At 41.4% G+C, this 17211-nt stretch overlaps 1 protein-coding gene across 8 annotated transcripts in view; it reads left to right on the forward strand.

Annotated features, from left to right (window-relative positions):
* Positions 1-17211, forward strand: part of TACC2 (transforming acidic coiled-coil containing protein 2) — a 130179-nt gene that overhangs the window by 90837 nt on the left and 22131 nt on the right. For all 8 annotated transcript variants that reach the window (XM_041415628.1, XM_041415632.1, XM_041415633.1 and 5 more), the window contains 4 exons: positions 6031-7333; positions 11884-11944; positions 13033-13240; positions 16947-17008. In XM_041415628.1, coding sequence (XP_041271562.1) covers positions 6031-7333; positions 11884-11944; positions 13033-13240; positions 16947-17008 — 1634 coding nt within the window. The remainder of the gene's footprint in view (positions 1-6030; positions 7334-11883; positions 11945-13032; positions 13241-16946; positions 17009-17211) is intronic.

The raw sequence follows: 17211 nt of genomic DNA on the forward strand, positions 1-17211 counted from the left end.
TAAAATCTTTAGAATTGTGCTTAAAACCCAAAGAAATTCTTTCCCCCAAAAAGTGTTCTTTGTTCTCCAGATTGAGTAATGGAATATGAGGGAGTAGAAAGCATGCTATTAGCCCAAAATAGCTTTGTTTGGGCTGTCAGATGACAGCTCAACAGCTTGAGACTGAATTCCCCATTATGCTGTCCTTTTTTTCCATCTGAAAGTCAAGTCATCTTGATCACCTGGCTAAATTGTATGCAGATAATATTTCTCCCAGCAATCTAAAAGTTACTTGTATTGTGTTTGAAAAGTTGTACCATCCCACCAAAGGTCTCAAGCCACCTACAGCATTTCTGGGAGTTACTCATTAAGAAATGCTGTTTAGAATCTTGATTTATGGTAGAGTTATAAGAAGCTTCAAGCTTGATTTTCTACAAACTGATTTCACAAAAAAAAAAAAAAAAGTAAATACTGAGGCATCCTGATGCTTTTTCCTTTCTGCTGTTAGAGTTCCCTCATCACTGCAGCAAAAGTTACTCATTCTGCATCTTCTTTCCTTTTTTTAAATCTTTGGCAATCCAATGATTACAAAATAAGTGCTCAGAGAACAAAAGAACACACATGCTGAACAGGGTTGAAGTGTGCTTTTAATTACTGCAGTAGATTATCTTCAAGCCCTTGGTTACACATGTGCTTCCCTGGCACATGTGATTCTTGTCTCCTTCCATCCCAGTTCCCCCCCTCCTTTTTTTTTCAGATCTTTCTGCAGAAAAGTGGGAAACTGAATATAGCTATTCACAGCCAGTGTGAACTTTATTGAAGGCCTTGGATGGCAGAGGGGAAACCACTTCATTTGCAAATCAAATTGTCCATGGGAGGCAAGTTATAGCAAAGGGACAGAGATCTGTTCAGTGATCCAAAATGATGCAAAGCACAGTTACACAACAGGGGAATTTATTGGAGGGGAAGAAGATGTGTAACACAGAAAAAATCCAAATGTAGGAGGGCAGCACAAAGCATTCATTTGTTTTGGAAATCTTTGAAAGAAATAAATAATAGTATGACTATAGTTTAGGTATTTAGAAATGAGAAAAGTTAAACATTTTGTATTGTATAAACCATTTGAGTGTCTTGTAGTTTATTTATTTCATAAGTTATGCATGTGGCTGCACACAAAGAGAATGAGTCCCTTCCTCAGGGCTCAGGGGCACTGAAGCAGAGTTCCTGGATGGCACCATAGAGCTGAAAACCCAGATTTCACTGGAGGAAGAGTGAGGAATACGGGCAGCTGGAGAGCCTGGCACAGGGAGAGGCAGCAGTGTCCTGCTGGGCTCCTGGTTCAGCAGCCACATGGCTTTATCTTCACGTGGGTTGGGTGACAGAGCGTGGTTGGGTGGAAGGAGGGAGCACAGAAAGTGTTTGTAGGATTCTTTCATCTATAGCTGACAACAATTACTTATGCAGATGGCTGCAGTTGTGTTGCGTGATATCGTTATCCAGCAGCTGGACCCCACTGTGGAAAGGCAAGAGGAGAGTTTTTAATTAGGTTGACTTCAGTGGTCGTTTAGGAAATATGATGAAAGTGAGCTAAGCTGGACTGGTGCTGGGTTTGTGCCAGCTCCTGGTGGGGTAAAACCTGCTGCATGGCTCTGCTCCATCAGCAGCAGAGCAGAGGGGAGTCAGTCTGAGGGCAAGTCTGCAGGGGAAGAGGAGCAGCAGAGCAAGCGTGGAAACTACCCCTGAGCCCCAGGAAGTGCCACCAGTGAGCCCTTCCATTCCTCCCTAAATAATTCTGGGAAACATGGCTTATAATCTCGAGGCAAATTGGAGTGTTTGAGGTTGCAGTTATTATTGTCATTATTTCAAATTATTGTTACTTGCCTCCTCAGCTTCCCATAGCAGTGTCCTCTTGTTTCATCCATCTGAGCACCAGAATGTGCCCAAGCCCATTCTCCCAAATACTCTGGTTTTGGCCGGGAATTCCTGCTTAGGAAATTCCTATCACCCCCACTGCCTTCCCCAGATGATTACTGAATTCAGATTGTATTCACAGGGGAGAGTGAGAGCTGGAGTCCCCTGTGTGCATTACAACCCAACAATCAGGATATGGGGCACCTATATTTGAGTTCTTCTGGTGCCAGGGAAATTCGAGGTCACGCTTTCCCATAGAGTCATTATGGTCTGGACAAAAACAAACTAAATTTTTGGTTTGGACAGCATTCTTCCTCAGTGTTTTTCCTCTTGAAGCCTGATGTGGAAAATTTGAAAAGAAACTTTTGTATACAATGTTAGAATACATCTTAGAATAAATGACAAAAGTATTTTTACAGAACTTTAAACAAGCGGTACTAATTGATTTTCTGACATCAAAGGGTTTCCATAACAAGAAGGAGCTTGAAATAAACCGTGTATCAAAATTTCTAGTATAAGGCAATTCCAATTCCTATGTGCTTTTGGCATTTTTTCCTCATAGTAACTGGTGCATGTTGTGCCTTTGTTTGCTTTTTCTCTAGAAAACAGAACTGATACTCAGTTTCTTCTTTATTTGCTTATTACATCTGTTTAAATGCTATTGCTAAGCCTGTCAGAAAAGTGTTTCATTTTGTTTCCAGCTCAGAAGTGTTAAGGCCTATTTTCAGTTTATTGGAATTACCTCTGCTTTAGAGATGCTTCAGCAAAGTAGCCCCTTGTTTGGCTACTTCTGTAAAAAAGCAACAGAAATTTGTTTTGTTTATTCATGCACACAGTGTTACAATATCTTATTAATGCTCTCAGGCACAGGGTGGGATTCTTGGGTCTGTCCTGTGCAGGGCCAGGAGTTGGACTTCAGTCATCTTTGTGGGTCCCTTCCAACTCAGGATATTCTGTCATTCTGTGACTTTATAGCAACTTCTGGTTCTCCCATAGCAGGTGCTAGGTGAAAATGCCAAGTGTTAAATGTGCTATGTAACTCTGATATTTAGGTCTGATCACCTGCATATAAGAAGTCTGAGTTTTATGTTGTTGAGTTTGGGTTTGGGAATTTTTTTCATAGTTGATCCAGTCAAAATTTGGCTGAAATCAGAGGAATTTTCCCAGTGGAAGGAGCAGAACTTGGACCTTCTTTTTTAATTAATGCAATTGGGGTTTTGAGGAGCTTGCCTGGTGATTTTATTGCAGTGTAAGTTCCCCAGCTATCCTCCATGTTCTTGGAGTGCTTTATAAAACTTAATATCTTCTTGTGGGCAGCTCTTACCAGTATAAATTTTGGTGACTCAGTGCCAATAAAAGGCATAAACCTGATTTAAAATGTTGTGCTGGTCTCTCTCTAGGGCAAGTAAATCCTGCCTTAAATCCCATAGCTGGTGTCCTTGTATGTTCTTTTGTGCTCAAACTGCATTTTAATAAAATACTGTAATGATACTGATTGGCTTAATTGTGTGTTGTAAAAGGACAAATGTCTCTGCTCTCTGAATAGGCTGTCAACGTCAGGAAAGTGTGGTCTTCATGACTTTGTAGTAGTAAAGCCTTGAGAACCATTTATACCTCCTGCCCCAGCAATTCTGCTGCTACCAGGAGTGAGCCAGTCCTGTCGTAAAGCCAGAAGAGGCTGACAGCAGCATTCTCTTCTGCCAAGAGCCGTGTTTGCTGAGACAGTTTCACATCTTGTTTCATAAAGAAACAATAAAGATATCGAGCAGCGCTCTGCAGAAATCCGTACTCTTGAGTAAAAAGGATTTGATGAGGAGGAAGTAGTGAAATAAGCAGTTAAAGAAGATTAAAGCCCTGCAGTGTGGGGAGCACACAGAATTGAAATGCTGCTTTGTTGGGAGTAGCTGCAAAGCCTTGCACACTCCCTTTGCGTGATGCATCCCAAACCTCAGCCTCTTATTTACAGTCCAAGTCCTGCAGGGCAATGGTTTATTTTATTTTATTTGACTTTGTTTTAATGCATGTTTGTAACTACTTGGAACAAGGGCCTGGATGCTGTTGAGGGCTTTGACTTAGGCTGGAATGAAAACAGTGCATAACTGCAGATGATTCCTTGTTCAGATCCCGCTTTGATTTCATGCTGACCCACATTTGTACTCCGCTGGCATCCCAGTGTTTATTGTGATGTGTTCCCCTGAAGTGCCTTCCATTCTCCTTTCAGGGTGAAAGGGACAGATTAGGCTAATGCTGGAGAGCTGTGTCACTCTCTGAGTGCCCTTTAACAGGAGTCCCATCAGTGTCACCAAGTGATGTGTGTGTGCAGTGAGCACCAGCCTCATTAATGACCTCTCAGCCAGGCTGAAACCAAGCCCAAACCAGTGGGGATTAAGGAGAAAAATAAACTGTTCTGAAGTACTGCCACGCTATTAGCATTCATTTAGCAGAAAAACACATTAGAATATTATTTTAATTGATGTATCCTAGTGAACTTCCACAGTCTTAAAAGAGAAACTGCGTAGCTGTCATCCCTTTGACAGTCTCTAGAAGTACATGGTTCCACTTTGGGAAATGTGTCCAATTCCCTTAAATCCTTTTCTGTGCTCTACACCCATAAATAATAATCCTTGCAGTCTCTGTGCAGACACACAATTTCTTCTGAAACAAAGGAAATCTTTTTTTTCCCATTTCTTAATCCGTTCATAGCTTCTCACTAAAATAATAATTGATTGTCTGTATGGCTTTTATGAACAGTGTTAATGAACGTAGCGGCGCAAAATGAGAATTATTCTGCAAAACATGTCAGGATTGGAATGAAAAGGATGAGCAGAAATGTCTCTGAAATCGTTTAGGGCTGAGCAAAACACTCATTTTTGTTTGACTGTTTTTCTTTATAATTGCATAATTAAAAAAAGATGACAATGTGAAGAAGGCTGTGTTGCTTCAACAGGAAACACGGGGGCATTTTGCTCCTCTGTGAGAGCTGTGAGCAGCTGGCTCAGCCCAGCCTGAGCTGGGAGCTGCAGAGAGCTGTCCCAGGTCTGGGGTACCCACAGGGACACACAGGGGCAGAGGTGGCCGTGCTACATTCAGGTCAGAGTAGTACAGTCACAGCAGGAGCAAGCCATATGCAGGATTTGTAAAACATTTGCATAATCAACTTAATGAGCTGGAAGGCAGCAAGGACCACCACCTTCATGCTTTTCTACCTCTGTCTTCTGATTTTTTGTTATGTTCTTTTTCTGCTTTTCTGCTTTGTCCAATAGTTGTTTTATCCCAAATGAAGAGACTTCTATAAATCATTTTAGGATTCTATTCAATAAGAGAACCTTTAATTGCAGTGGAAAGCTGCTTGGATTAAGAGTTTTGACATGAATCCCTACAAAATTTTCATCAAGTTAGAACTACACTTGGAAAAACCTGGTTTAAATAATCAGTAGGGAGCTTCTAGCTTTTTAAAGGAAGATTTTTCAGCTGAAAATATTTGTGGTGATCTCTAAATGACTTTTTTCTTTTTTACCTTTACCATAATTTATTTCATATTAAGATCTCAATTATTCATGCCTTATTATAAACTTGTAATTATTGACTGCTTGGGGCAGATAGAGGAGCAGCATTGATGGGTTGTGGAGAGGAAACCATTTTCCTCAGGGTAAATTGTTAAAAATAGCACATGGGAAACAAAACTTAAGGTCAACATGTAGTTACTGAAGCACCAGTTAGTTTACAGGAGATTTACTTCACAAGAGCTCTGACACAATTGTGTGAACTCTTTATAGTAGTAGAAAATGGGAGTTAAAAAGTGCTTTATGTGCAAGTTTTTCTGGTATTGGCAATATTTAGTGTATTGTGGTAATATCCATCTCTGTAAGTGATAGTTTAGAAGAGGTGCTTTAGAGGCTGTTCCAAATACATATTTTGTCTTTTTGTGAAACTTGCCTTGAATCCTGTTCTGGAGAGAACAGATCTATTTTTCCTCCTAATCTGGTTCATATACTGGAAAAGTCACTTTGGTTTACTTAGTCAATTAGTATGATTTTAATGCCTTTTACTTGCAGTAATATTAGATTACAATAAAACCTCCTAAGCCCCAGCTCTCAAAAGGTGTTTGAAGTGCACTGAGTTTTCTGTTTGCTCCCACAGGACTGTGTTCAGAAGCTGAGCCCGTAACCGATGTGTCACACAGTGAACCAGTTCAAGAGAGCCCCTTCCGTCCCCCCTGCCATTCTTTCTCCACTGTCTTCGACGAGGACAAGCCCATAGCCAGCAGTGGAACCTACAACTTGGACTTTGATAACATTGAGCTGGTCGATTCTCTCCATGCCTTAGGACCGAGCTCTGCAGAGCCCAAGAATCGTGACCCCAGATCAAATGTCCGGAGAAAATCCACGGATTCTGTCCCAGTTTCCAAATCCACGTTGTCTCGGTCTCTCAGCCTGCAGGCCAGTGATTTTGATGGAGCATCTTACCTTGGCAACAGTGAGACATTAGCACCATCAGCAGATGTGTACGGTACTGGTTCCAGCAGCGCTTCCAGTACCCTCAAGAGAACAAAAAAACCCAGACCAGCTTCCTTAAAAAAGAAGCAGTCGGCCAAAAAACCTCTGGATGCTCCACTGGTGAAGGAAACCCCACAAGAACCGCCTGAGCTTGGCCAAGCAGCTTGTGAGGACAAAGCACCTGAGGTGAAGGCTGACTCAGCAAAGCCCGAATGTACTGAACCTTCCAAAATCTCTGCTGAGAAAGAGGAGGCCCCGCCTGTGCCTGAAGGATCCGACCCTTCGGATCCGGACCGTTTCGAAGGGATTAGTGCATTTAGCTCCGGAGGCAGCAAGGTGCAGAACTCTCCCCCTGGCAGCAGGAAAACGCTGCCTCTAACAACGGCCCCCGAGGCTGTGGAGGTGACTCCGCCGGACACCGGGGGCCAGGAGGACCCTCCCATCAAAGCGGTGAGGCTGGAGTTTGATTATTCTGAGGAGAAAGGTGGGAGCGAAGACCAACAGGAGAGCACTCCCCCTCCCAAAAAAGCAGGGAAGAAGCCTGGTGCTAAAATGCCGCTACGGAGGCCAAAGACTAAAAAACCGGTGGAGAAGCTTGACAATGCTCCGACCACCCCGACCAAGTCGCCCACTGATCCAAATGAAATCCCCATCACTAAAGGCTCTTACACCTTTGATATCGACAAGTGGGACGATCCCAACTTTAACCCCTTCTCATCCAGTACAAAAATGCAGGAATCGCCCAAACTGCCTCAACAAACGTACAGCTTCGAGCCGGACATGTGTGAGGATGCCATTGACCCTTTCAAGTCTTCTTCTAAGATAGCCAGCTCGCCTTCCAAATCTCCAGCTTCCTTTGAGATACCAGCCAGTGCCAACGAAACGAACGGGACGGAAGGAGACAGCCTGAACAAACCTGCCAAGAAGAAGAAGACGCCACTAAAAACGTAAGTTAAAGGGCAGAGATGTTTCTAGAATAGAAGCAGCACATCCCTTAGCACAGTTACACAGGATTTACAGCTGAATAAAGAGAGGGAGGTGACTTTGGGTGTTGGTGGCCACAACTGGAGTCATGCTGAGCTGTTCCTGCTCTCAACCTGTTTCCTCAATAATTTGATATTTCCAGAACTACCAAGCCACATTAGGCAACTGCATTTTTTAAGTCTTTTGGCTCAGCGTAGTTCTGAACCTGGTTAAATTTTATCAGTTATGTACCCAGTTTTATCAGTTATGTACCCAATTTTCTGTGACCTCGTTCTGCGAAGTTGATGCTGTTTAAGATGATCAAAGTAATTACACCAGCACAGCTATTGTATGAATCATTGTTTTTGAGCGTGGGACGTGAAATAGTGACAGGGAAAGGCAGTGACAAATCTCATATTGCAAACAGCAGGAAGATGGTTTCATCCAGTGACTTATGGTATTTAAAAGAAAATGACCTGGAAACAGAAGAGTGCAGTATTAAAATACATTTTTTTAATATATATGCACGACTAAGAAATGTCAAAAAATTCCTTTTTGTGAAAGAGTTTACAATTGTGCAGAAAGTTTAAAATATTCAAAACTACTATCTGTTAGGGAAATATCCAGCTTTTAGACATGGGTGACAAATTCCAGGATAAATTTTCTATGTTGCTGTTAGATATTTGGTTAAAAACCTGTATGGCTGGTTGCTAATTTGCATGTTGCTTTATCTGTTCAGATATGGTTATTTTGAGTTGGTGACCACTAAGTTTGTGTCCCATATAACTGAAATTGATCTCCTGTGTGTATACCTGGAAGAAAGTATCACAGCTCATGTTCCTGTATGGTTTAAATGTTCCAGCTGACTAATAAAAATGGAAGCAAAAATTTTAAGTGCCAATTTGAGATAAGAAGATAACATGGTTAATGTAAAGCAGCAAAAAAGCTGATACAGGGTACAGGGTGAGGTGGAGATTATTCCGATTTTACTGAATAGCCTCCTGCCTTCTAAGCTTCTAATTCAAGTCCCTTGTCAGATTTGAGGAAGCTTGTGCCTCTGTTTTCTTTCTAGGGGCATTTCTGACTTATGTCTGGTTTAGACCACTGTATAGTTGAGTTGTTTTCTTTGGGAGAGAAGCCTGTTTTTTCTGGTGTTGCTACTTTTTGAGTTGCTACTTTTTTTTTGTTTACCTGAAACTGAATGGTAAATGACATTTTTCCAAGCCTGCAGTCCAAACTGATTTGGTCCGAACCAAGAAGATTTAAAAGTCCGACAGCAAGAGAGGAACAATTTGAATCTCACTGGGGATGTGCAGAGGGGAATTTTAATATCACCAGATCTTTAGGTTTTTGCAGCCAGCCAGTGTCCTTGTGTCTTCCAGTAGCTGGAGTTGACAGACCCCCAGAGTGGGCCTCTTGGGTTCTCCCATCTGCTTTGAATATCAGAAAGAATTCCAAAGTTATTAATTTAGGGGGGAAATGAGTTTACAGAGAGTTTGCTAAGCCACATTTGTCCTTGAGAAAATCCATCACAGGAAAACCCTGTCTTGGAATCACAAAGTTCAGTGCTGGTGTTTATCACAGTGGGGAGGTGAAGCTCCCCCAGCTCAGGACTCACAAGTTCTTGGGTCAGGAGGGCTGCAGGAATTCCCAGCCCCTGCTTTCACTGCTTGTGTTGTGTGTTGCTCACTGCAGCCCTGTAACCTACTTTTGCAAGTGATGTTTTTTTTTTTTTTTTACCAAAGATGAGACTCTGCATATTAATAACCCATTGTAGCCTGCAGCTGTGGTACTTTCTAGAAGAAAATTACCTTCAGGCTTGAGAGGGGATGCCATGGTAGGCAGTGGCAGGAGGTTTTGTTAGCCCTGTTGAGGGGTGCAGACATCAAATCCTGTTTGAAAGTGAGTTCCTCATGTGGAAAGGCAGTGAGTTCCAGATCAGAGGTGAAGAAGCCAGGCATGAGTTTACACTTTTGCTGAGCTTGTACTACTTTGAATCTGAGCAATGTGCTCAGTCTAATATGTGTTAAATCAATAAAAAGAAGCCATTTTTGTTCTTGAATGAAACTGCAGGAGTCTAAGCATTGACCTCCCTGTGAAAAGATGAGGTTTCTGCAAGAGATGTGAGCTCAACACAAACTGCTCTCTGCTCATCTCCCCGAGTGCTGAGCTGCTTGGAGACAGTCACATTGCTCAGGTGATGCTGAGCAAAGAGCAGCTGATGCCTCCCCAGAGCCAGCTCACAGTGATGAGTAAAAATAAGTGGTTTATAGGGATATTGCTTGTGCAGGTTGCTCTGGAAGCCCTTGGATGGCTGGAGGCTGTTTGGAAATGGAAGGTGCCGGCTGTCATGAGCACTGCACGTGAGGAGAGATGAGCAGAAGCTGCCAAACTTATAAGTAAATGAAAAATTCTCTTAGTCTGAGCTGTTTGGCAAGGTTTGGTTCTGCTTTGGGGGTAACCAGTTTGCTCTGTCAGAACAACAGGTTAGGTTTTGGAGAGAGCCAAACCAGCTGAGATTTAAAGAAATGTCATTTTCTATCCTGACCTGGGTAAATGGTTTGAAATGGTCAAGTGGCTTTTTCTGTGCTGTCACAACACATCAGCAAACATGACAAAACCTGGAATAACTGTGCCCTCTCCTTAAGCTTAGCTGCCATTCAAGGACAGTTTTGCATCTCATTTAATAACAAATACTGTGTTTTGAAAAGCAAGCAGGTGGCCTCCATCAGGGAAGGCAAGGACAGTTAGTGTGTTGAAAGGAACTTAACTTGAAGGTGTCAGCTTTGAAAAATGTGTTTTGTAAGATGAAAGCATTTTAAAAGTATAACATTAAACTAGAAAGCATTGAAGGACTTGATGAATATTTTTATTTTCTCCTTGTGTATTTCACAATAAAAAGTAGGGGTTAAGATTATACAGGTAGAAAATCTGCATGATCAGATTGCCTTAACACATTAACAGAGTATTTGTAGGTTAATCTTTTTTGTCAGTTCCTTCTGTCTGTCTCTCTTTTCTTTGTCTTATTTGTCTTAGGATGGTAGAAGATGTGATGTCTGTATGTTCTCTGTTGTAAGTAATTCTAAGCTAACAATTCAAATTTCCTCTTTGATTTGTGGGCTTTTTAATTGTACTTATTTATTTTGCAGCATGATCAGTTATTATTCAGCATGAAGCTTTTATGTTAATGATTTCACTTCACTTGCACATATGAAAGCTATTTTAAGTAAGATGCCTGACTGTGATTGAGCTTGCCTCATTATCTGTTGCCTATCAAAGCAGATCTCATTTAAAAACCTATAAAAATGTTGTATCCTTGAGCTAAAATATGGAAGTTTTATTTCTACCACTGCATAACATTGTACAATCAATTCTTTGTAAATACTGCATAAAATGCTTTTCTTTCTTGAAGGAAAAAGTTATCCTAATTAATTCTGTCATTATAACTGGATAATTAATGGCATTGAACACACCAATATTCAGCTGCCCAATTTATTTTCCCCTCTAGATGTGGTATTGATTTACCCTCTGCCCATTGAAACCCACCATTAGAATTTCTGGTGTTAGCCTTGCCATCATTGATCTGGGGTGAGCTGATGGGCTCAGTAATTTTTGCCACTGCATCTCTGTTCAAACATAAAGTCTTCTTCAGTGAGTTTGCTGTGGTATTTTTCTCCCTTTTGTAACTGGTAACATCAACGATTTTGAATAACTCTGGCAATGTTCATCAAGAGAATAGACAGATAATTCGTTTATTCCTGGTTAGGAAATAATTTTAGCCAATTGTGAATAAAGGCAACATTCATAGTTATATACCATCATGACATAATTTAGGTTCTTCATTCCTTTTGCTTGATTGAAACCTGTGGGATTTTGGAGGGCTACAGTGTCCGTGCTCCCAGTCTGCACTGTGAGGTGTCAGGGGAACTGGAAGCAGAATTGCCATATTTCTTGTTGTATTTGTTTTTTAAAAAGGTCTGTTGTGCCCATTTGTAATGACACAGCTCATTCTGGCATCTGGGGAACAGCATCTGCCTCAGATGGTTTTATATAGTTCATCTAAAGCAAACCAGGTTTTTTCTTCCTGTTTTTTGGGGTCATTGTAGCCTAAGTTTATCACAGTTTTAATTCTCAGGTGAAGGTGTGGGTTAGACCTAATTTTGGGATGTGAAACTGAAGCAGACAGAAGCTGAATCATTTCCACAGGGCCCTGGAGGGTGCCTGTGGTGGAGCAGGGATTTGAATTGCAGCTGAATTTGAATTGCAGTCTGCTCTGTGAATGTGTCAGGAGCTAGCATGAAAAATATGGCAATCCTGCTGCTCTCAGCTTTGGAGGGGTGGAGGCCTGTTCCAAGTGCATGACAAAAATATGTACCCATGGCATGTTTCTCTGTGGTGCTGCTTCCTAATGGATGGGATTTTAATGCAGAAGGGCTTACAGAGGTTGCATTGTCTGTGGCTGTCTCTTGCTAAGTGTGAAATGACCTGATTCTTGCTGCTGTTACCATATTAACAGTTTGAACTTTATTTTCAGTGATACATTTAGGGTGAAAAAATCACCAAAAAGATCCCCACTATCAGATCCTCCTTCTCAGGTAAAGTGCTGCCTTATTTTGATGCATGTAATTCATGTCCTTGAAGGGGTAAAAAGAAGGAAATTTTATTAATTTAATTTGAATTGTATGTAATTAAACATACAATTAAATTGTATGTTTAATAACAGAAGATATTTTTGTAGACCTGTACTTTCAATAATAAAGGAGATTTGTGTAAAGAATATATGCACATGTCCAAGTATAGCACATTGGGCTATTACCATAAAGCATTAACCTTTTGTCCTCCAAAAGTGTGTACACAATTTATAGTAGTTCTAGTATTTTCTCTGGGAATTCCAGCTAGAATATTAGTCAATGTGCTTTGGAAAGCCCTGTGTTAAGATGGAGCAAGGATATGAGTAAATATCTTCAGTATGAAAAACAAGACTATCATTATCCACCCTGGAATTTTTAGATTAGGAAGTAAGAAACTAAATGCACCAAATTGGTGGGCTGGAGGGGAAATAGAAATAAACCAAGTGGGCTGATCTACCAGGAGCATGTGCTTGGATAGTTTGATTCCGTGTTGTAAACTGCTGGCAGGTGGTTTTCTTGGAAGAGAAGTTAACAAAAGCTGCTCTTCCACAAAGGCCTGACTGCTTTGATGTGGCACAGCTCCTTCCGTGCTGCTGCTCCTCTTCCTGTTATCCATCCTGCCCTTTTATTTGTGCTGCTTGACAGTGTAGAAGTGAAGAGAGGGGAAAGGGTTCATGACCTCATGGCCCTACAAGGGTTTGCCCTATGAGGGAAGCCTGAAAAGTCAGTTTTGGTAGTCAGAGCCTTCAGTGATGGGTGATGTGTGCTGCTTGTGTCAAGTGCCTAACAGATTTTAACAGCTCTGGATCCTCTTTCTTCCCTGTTATCAAAGCAGCTTTGCAATGCAAGTGTTTATCATCAAAGAGCTTAGTTTTACTGGGAAAACTTGCTGCTGGTAGAGTTAGTATTTTCCATTAAGTATTTTATACAGCACTGCAGCAGAGATTATGGAATTAAAGAGATGGCTCTGGCGGTGCAAGGGAATTCAGAGATGGAGCTGTTCCATGTGTCAGTGAAAGATAATGGTATTAACTGGCTCCTGTTTGCTGCAGGATCCTACTCCACTGCCAACCCCAGAAACACCTCCCGTCATCTCCACGGTGGTTCACGCCACGGATGAGGAGAAGCTGGCGTCCTCCGTGACGGGGCAGAAGTGGACCTGCATGACTGTGGACCTGAACACGGACAAGCAGGACTACCCACAGCCCTCTGACCTGTCCACCTTCGTCAACGAGACCAAGTTCAGCTCTCCCACAGAGGGTACTGCTCCAGCCAGGGGGGGCTTGCTGAGAGAGAGGGTTTGGTTTGGCCAAGGATGCTGAATGCAGAGAACCCTAAAAATGGTGCTCTCTGGGCCATTCTGGGGAGCTGAATGTAAGACCCCAACAGTCCAGCCTTGAGTTTTCAGGAAAGAAAAGATGCTTAAAGGGAGATGAGAAGGCCCTTCAGAGAAAGGCTTTTGCTTCCTGTGTGTGATTAATTGTTCTTCTCTGTGAGCAGTGTGTTCTCTCAGTGCCTTCACAGGAGAACGGGGTCTGATACTGCTCTGGAGTCACTGAACTACTGATTCTGCCTGAGCCTGTTCCTTAACCTGCATGGGAAAAGGTCCCATGTTAAAATTCTGCTCAAATTTTCTGTATTGCATTAATACCCATACCGTGGCATCTCTTTTCCAGCTTCCTGGGCTCCAAGTATTTTCATGCATAAAAGTGTTCAGGATATCCCCTCTGTAAGATAGTTACCATTCATATTTCCAGATAAAATTCCCTACTAGATCAACTATGAAAGTTTTTCCTGCCATCCTTTCCTATGAGCAGCTGGGAGCTAAAGCTGGAAGTTTCTGTTTAGAGAACTGTCATTCCAGGTCTGTGAAATGTGGAAGAGACAGAATTAAGAAAATTTGTGTGTGGCCTTCCTTGGGGCTACCAGAGGGAATTCTGCTTTGCAACATCTGCTCCAAAGGCAGATGTTCAGCTTTGTGGGTGGGAAGCATGTTTGAGTTTAACTTGGCTTAAACTTTTTCTTCTTGATTAGAATTCATTTTTTCCCCCTAGCCTTTCAGTCCCTCTCCCAGCCTACCATTAAATCTACTTTATGCCATTTTAGGCTGGGTCTAAATTTATGCCTGATTAAAAACTTTTAGGTCAAGGTGTTTGACATCAAAAAGCAACAACAGTCACAGTGCTTTTGTTGATATGCACATGCTTGTGTGCCCTGGGCTTTTCTGAAATCTGTTGAGTATTCTAAACAGATAAATATTTCAGTCTGGATAAATTCATGTGTCTTTATTGTCAAATCATAAAGTTTAGACATTGACTTCCCTGTATTTGTATTTTAAAAAATAAGTTAAAAAACACTTTTTAGAAAATAAGCCCCCCTTCCAAGATGGAAACTTTATGAAAGAAGATGGAATAAAAGAATAGTGAGAGACACTCTGAAACAATCATTTTAGCTTTCAAAGTGGGTAGAAGAAAGTGAGCAAAGCTCCTAATTAAATGGTAATTGTCTTGTCTCATGTGTGCTGCATGGTACAGTTGGAGTTTCAGATTACACACTCATTATAATCAGCAATGCTTATGCTTTTCACATCTCTTAAAAATAATAATTTTTTTCTCCTTGACAGTCTTGCTCCTGCAGCTTTGAGAAATTTCTGAGTAATTTGAGGGCCGTTTCTCAGTGTAGGTATTTTTACCTCTCCCAGACACCCAGGTTACCCTGTAACCTAACACTGCTTCTGTAGGGATACAGCCCCTGAGCCAGCCAGTGCACCCAGCCCTCATCTGTTTCAGGCACTGCCTGTAGCTGCTGCCATTTTCCTGTTGCACAGACCCGAAATAAGCTGTAATTATTAGCAGAAAATTCTGATGTAATCTTGCAGCTATTTGTAGGAGGAGTTGGAGGACATCACTTAGTAAGTCTGTTGTACGTGTTTATAAAAGATAATTATCTTGCTTCATGGGGTATCCTGGGCTTTTCTGATTTTGAATGTGCAGAGATAACTAGAGCCTAAGGTTTTGAAGGGGAGATGGTGTCTGAGAGGAGAGGAGAGAGAGGAATTGTGCTGGAGCCTCCTGCGAGCAGTCAGATGAAACAAACTGCGTTTAGCCAGCCGCGTTATTCCTTTTGTTTCTACTTGGACTACTTCCATCTGTGTCCTGCCTTTTTTTTTTTTGTTTTTTTTTTTTTTTTTTAATTGCCAGCAGTGAAGTGCAATGTGAGTTGTCCCAGCACTCAGTTTGGATTGGGATTGCAGAGCTGCTGGCAGTGCTGCAGGCAGGTGGAGGATCCCTGTGGCTGTGCCAGCAGAGGACAGTGCCGGAACGTCTGCTGCTCCGGAGGCTGCCTGGAAACTCAGGGCTTGCTCTCTGGAGCATAAAGCTGCTCCATAAATGCTCCTGATGCACCTCACTGGGCTCTCTGTGCATGAATGGGATACAGAGAGGCAGTTTCTAAACACTTGCTGCTGTTACCTGGGATTTCAGGCTTTCTCCTGCAGTTCAGCTCCTTGTAGGGGGTTTGAGTTCATCCTTCCAGTTTGGGTTTTGCTTTCACTGGGAAGAAAAGTGAATGAGAAGGGCTGTTGCTGGTATCTGACACCAGGAGGTTGTCCATCTTGCCTGGCTCCCTATTACCATTAAAAACACATGGTGCTAGGAATTTTAACGTGAGGAGCCTGCTATTACAGCTCTCTTCACTTACAAGTTTTACTGTGAATATCCCCAAGCAGGACTGAGGGTTTGTGGCTCCTCCTCTTCAGTGGCTGTTTGACAAAATACATAGCTTGTGGAATTACAGTCCTTGTGCAGTGCTTTTTATTACTAAAAAAAAAATCAAAAAAAAAAAAGGGATTGTAAAATCACATTGAACCCTCTAAAACTTTCCTAATCAACAAATCAGGCTAGAGATTCTCTTCAGGGTTGTTTGGTTTTAAACATCAAACATTTTAATGGTGGTTATCATCTTCCTAATGCAAGTCCTCGTTTTCAAAAGCTGCCCAAATCTAGAAGGATTTTAGCACATGATTTTATCATCATGCAAATGCTAGTGTGCATTTCCTTAGGATTTATTTATAGTAGTAATCAAATTATGCAAGTGGTTTATTGGATTAAGTCATGAAAAGAGAACAAAGTACAGTATTTGGACAAATTAATTATGCTTTTAATTTTAAATTAAGTTGTCATTGTAGGAAGTTTGCTTTTATTTGAGTGCAGGAAGGTATAATCTCTTTTCCTAGATCTCTCTGATTCTGTATCAACTACTGGATGACCATGAACTGGGGAGAAATGTTGGTTATTCCCCCCAGTGTAATTGGAATATTAGGAGCAGAGAAGCAATAGAGATTTGCATTTTTATTAAATTTTAGACTTAGGGTTCTTTGTAAATCTTCCTGCCTTAGACTCTTTCTCTGAAAACAAAATGTGAGAACAGCCCAGTAAGGTGGGCTGGTGCCTCACCCCTGGTTCATGAGCATTCAGGTATTTTAGGTACCTTTTTCTTCAGTGATATCCCAGTAGTTGTTCTGAATTAAGAGTGTGAAAAACATGAAAAAACAGAAATTAATTTTTCTCAACAGCTGTTAAAATATGTTTAAAAGAAATTGGCATCAGCATTGCCATTTATTGAAAAAATGTGTTTTCTGTGATAAGATAACATGATAGGGGAAAGTTGTCTGTACTCTGAAATTACTCTGAAACCTTCTTAATATTCTGGTCTCTGGGGCAGATTAAAAAGCTGAATTTTTTGCTGGCAAGCTGATTGACCTAAAATGTGTCAGGTTCATTGTTGAAAATGAATGAATATTAACTCACCTTTTACTTTCTCTCTGTAAAATCTATTTTTAATATGTCATTGGAAAGTATTGAGCAGAGTGGGAGTGGCCCTTGTCAATGAGAAGAGCTCTCATTTACTTCTGAAAAAAATCATGTCACGGCATGTATTAACACCTCTTTTTTTGCTTCTGTTGCAGAATTGGAATATGGCAACTCATATGAAATAGAATATATGGAGAAAATAGGCTCCTCTGTGCCTGTAAGTTCTCACCTCCATTTCCATTCATTTGCATTGCCCTGTCAGAATATACTACCCTGGTAATGCCCTCAGCCTCACCACCCTTTAAATTAATTATAACGTGCCTGCAGCAGATTTGCAAAACCAGTTCCTTGAAATTGGCATAACTAGGGTAAATTGCCTGTGCTTTGTTGTCCTGTGTCCTGTAAAGCTTGTTGCATTTC

This window comes from Onychostruthus taczanowskii, unplaced genomic scaffold (genome assembly GCF_017590055.1).
Source record: "Onychostruthus taczanowskii isolate IOZ18803 unplaced genomic scaffold, ASM1759005v1 scaffold5, whole genome shotgun sequence".
In the NCBI taxonomy this organism is placed as follows: Eukaryota; Metazoa; Chordata; class Aves; order Passeriformes; family Passeridae; genus Onychostruthus; species Onychostruthus taczanowskii.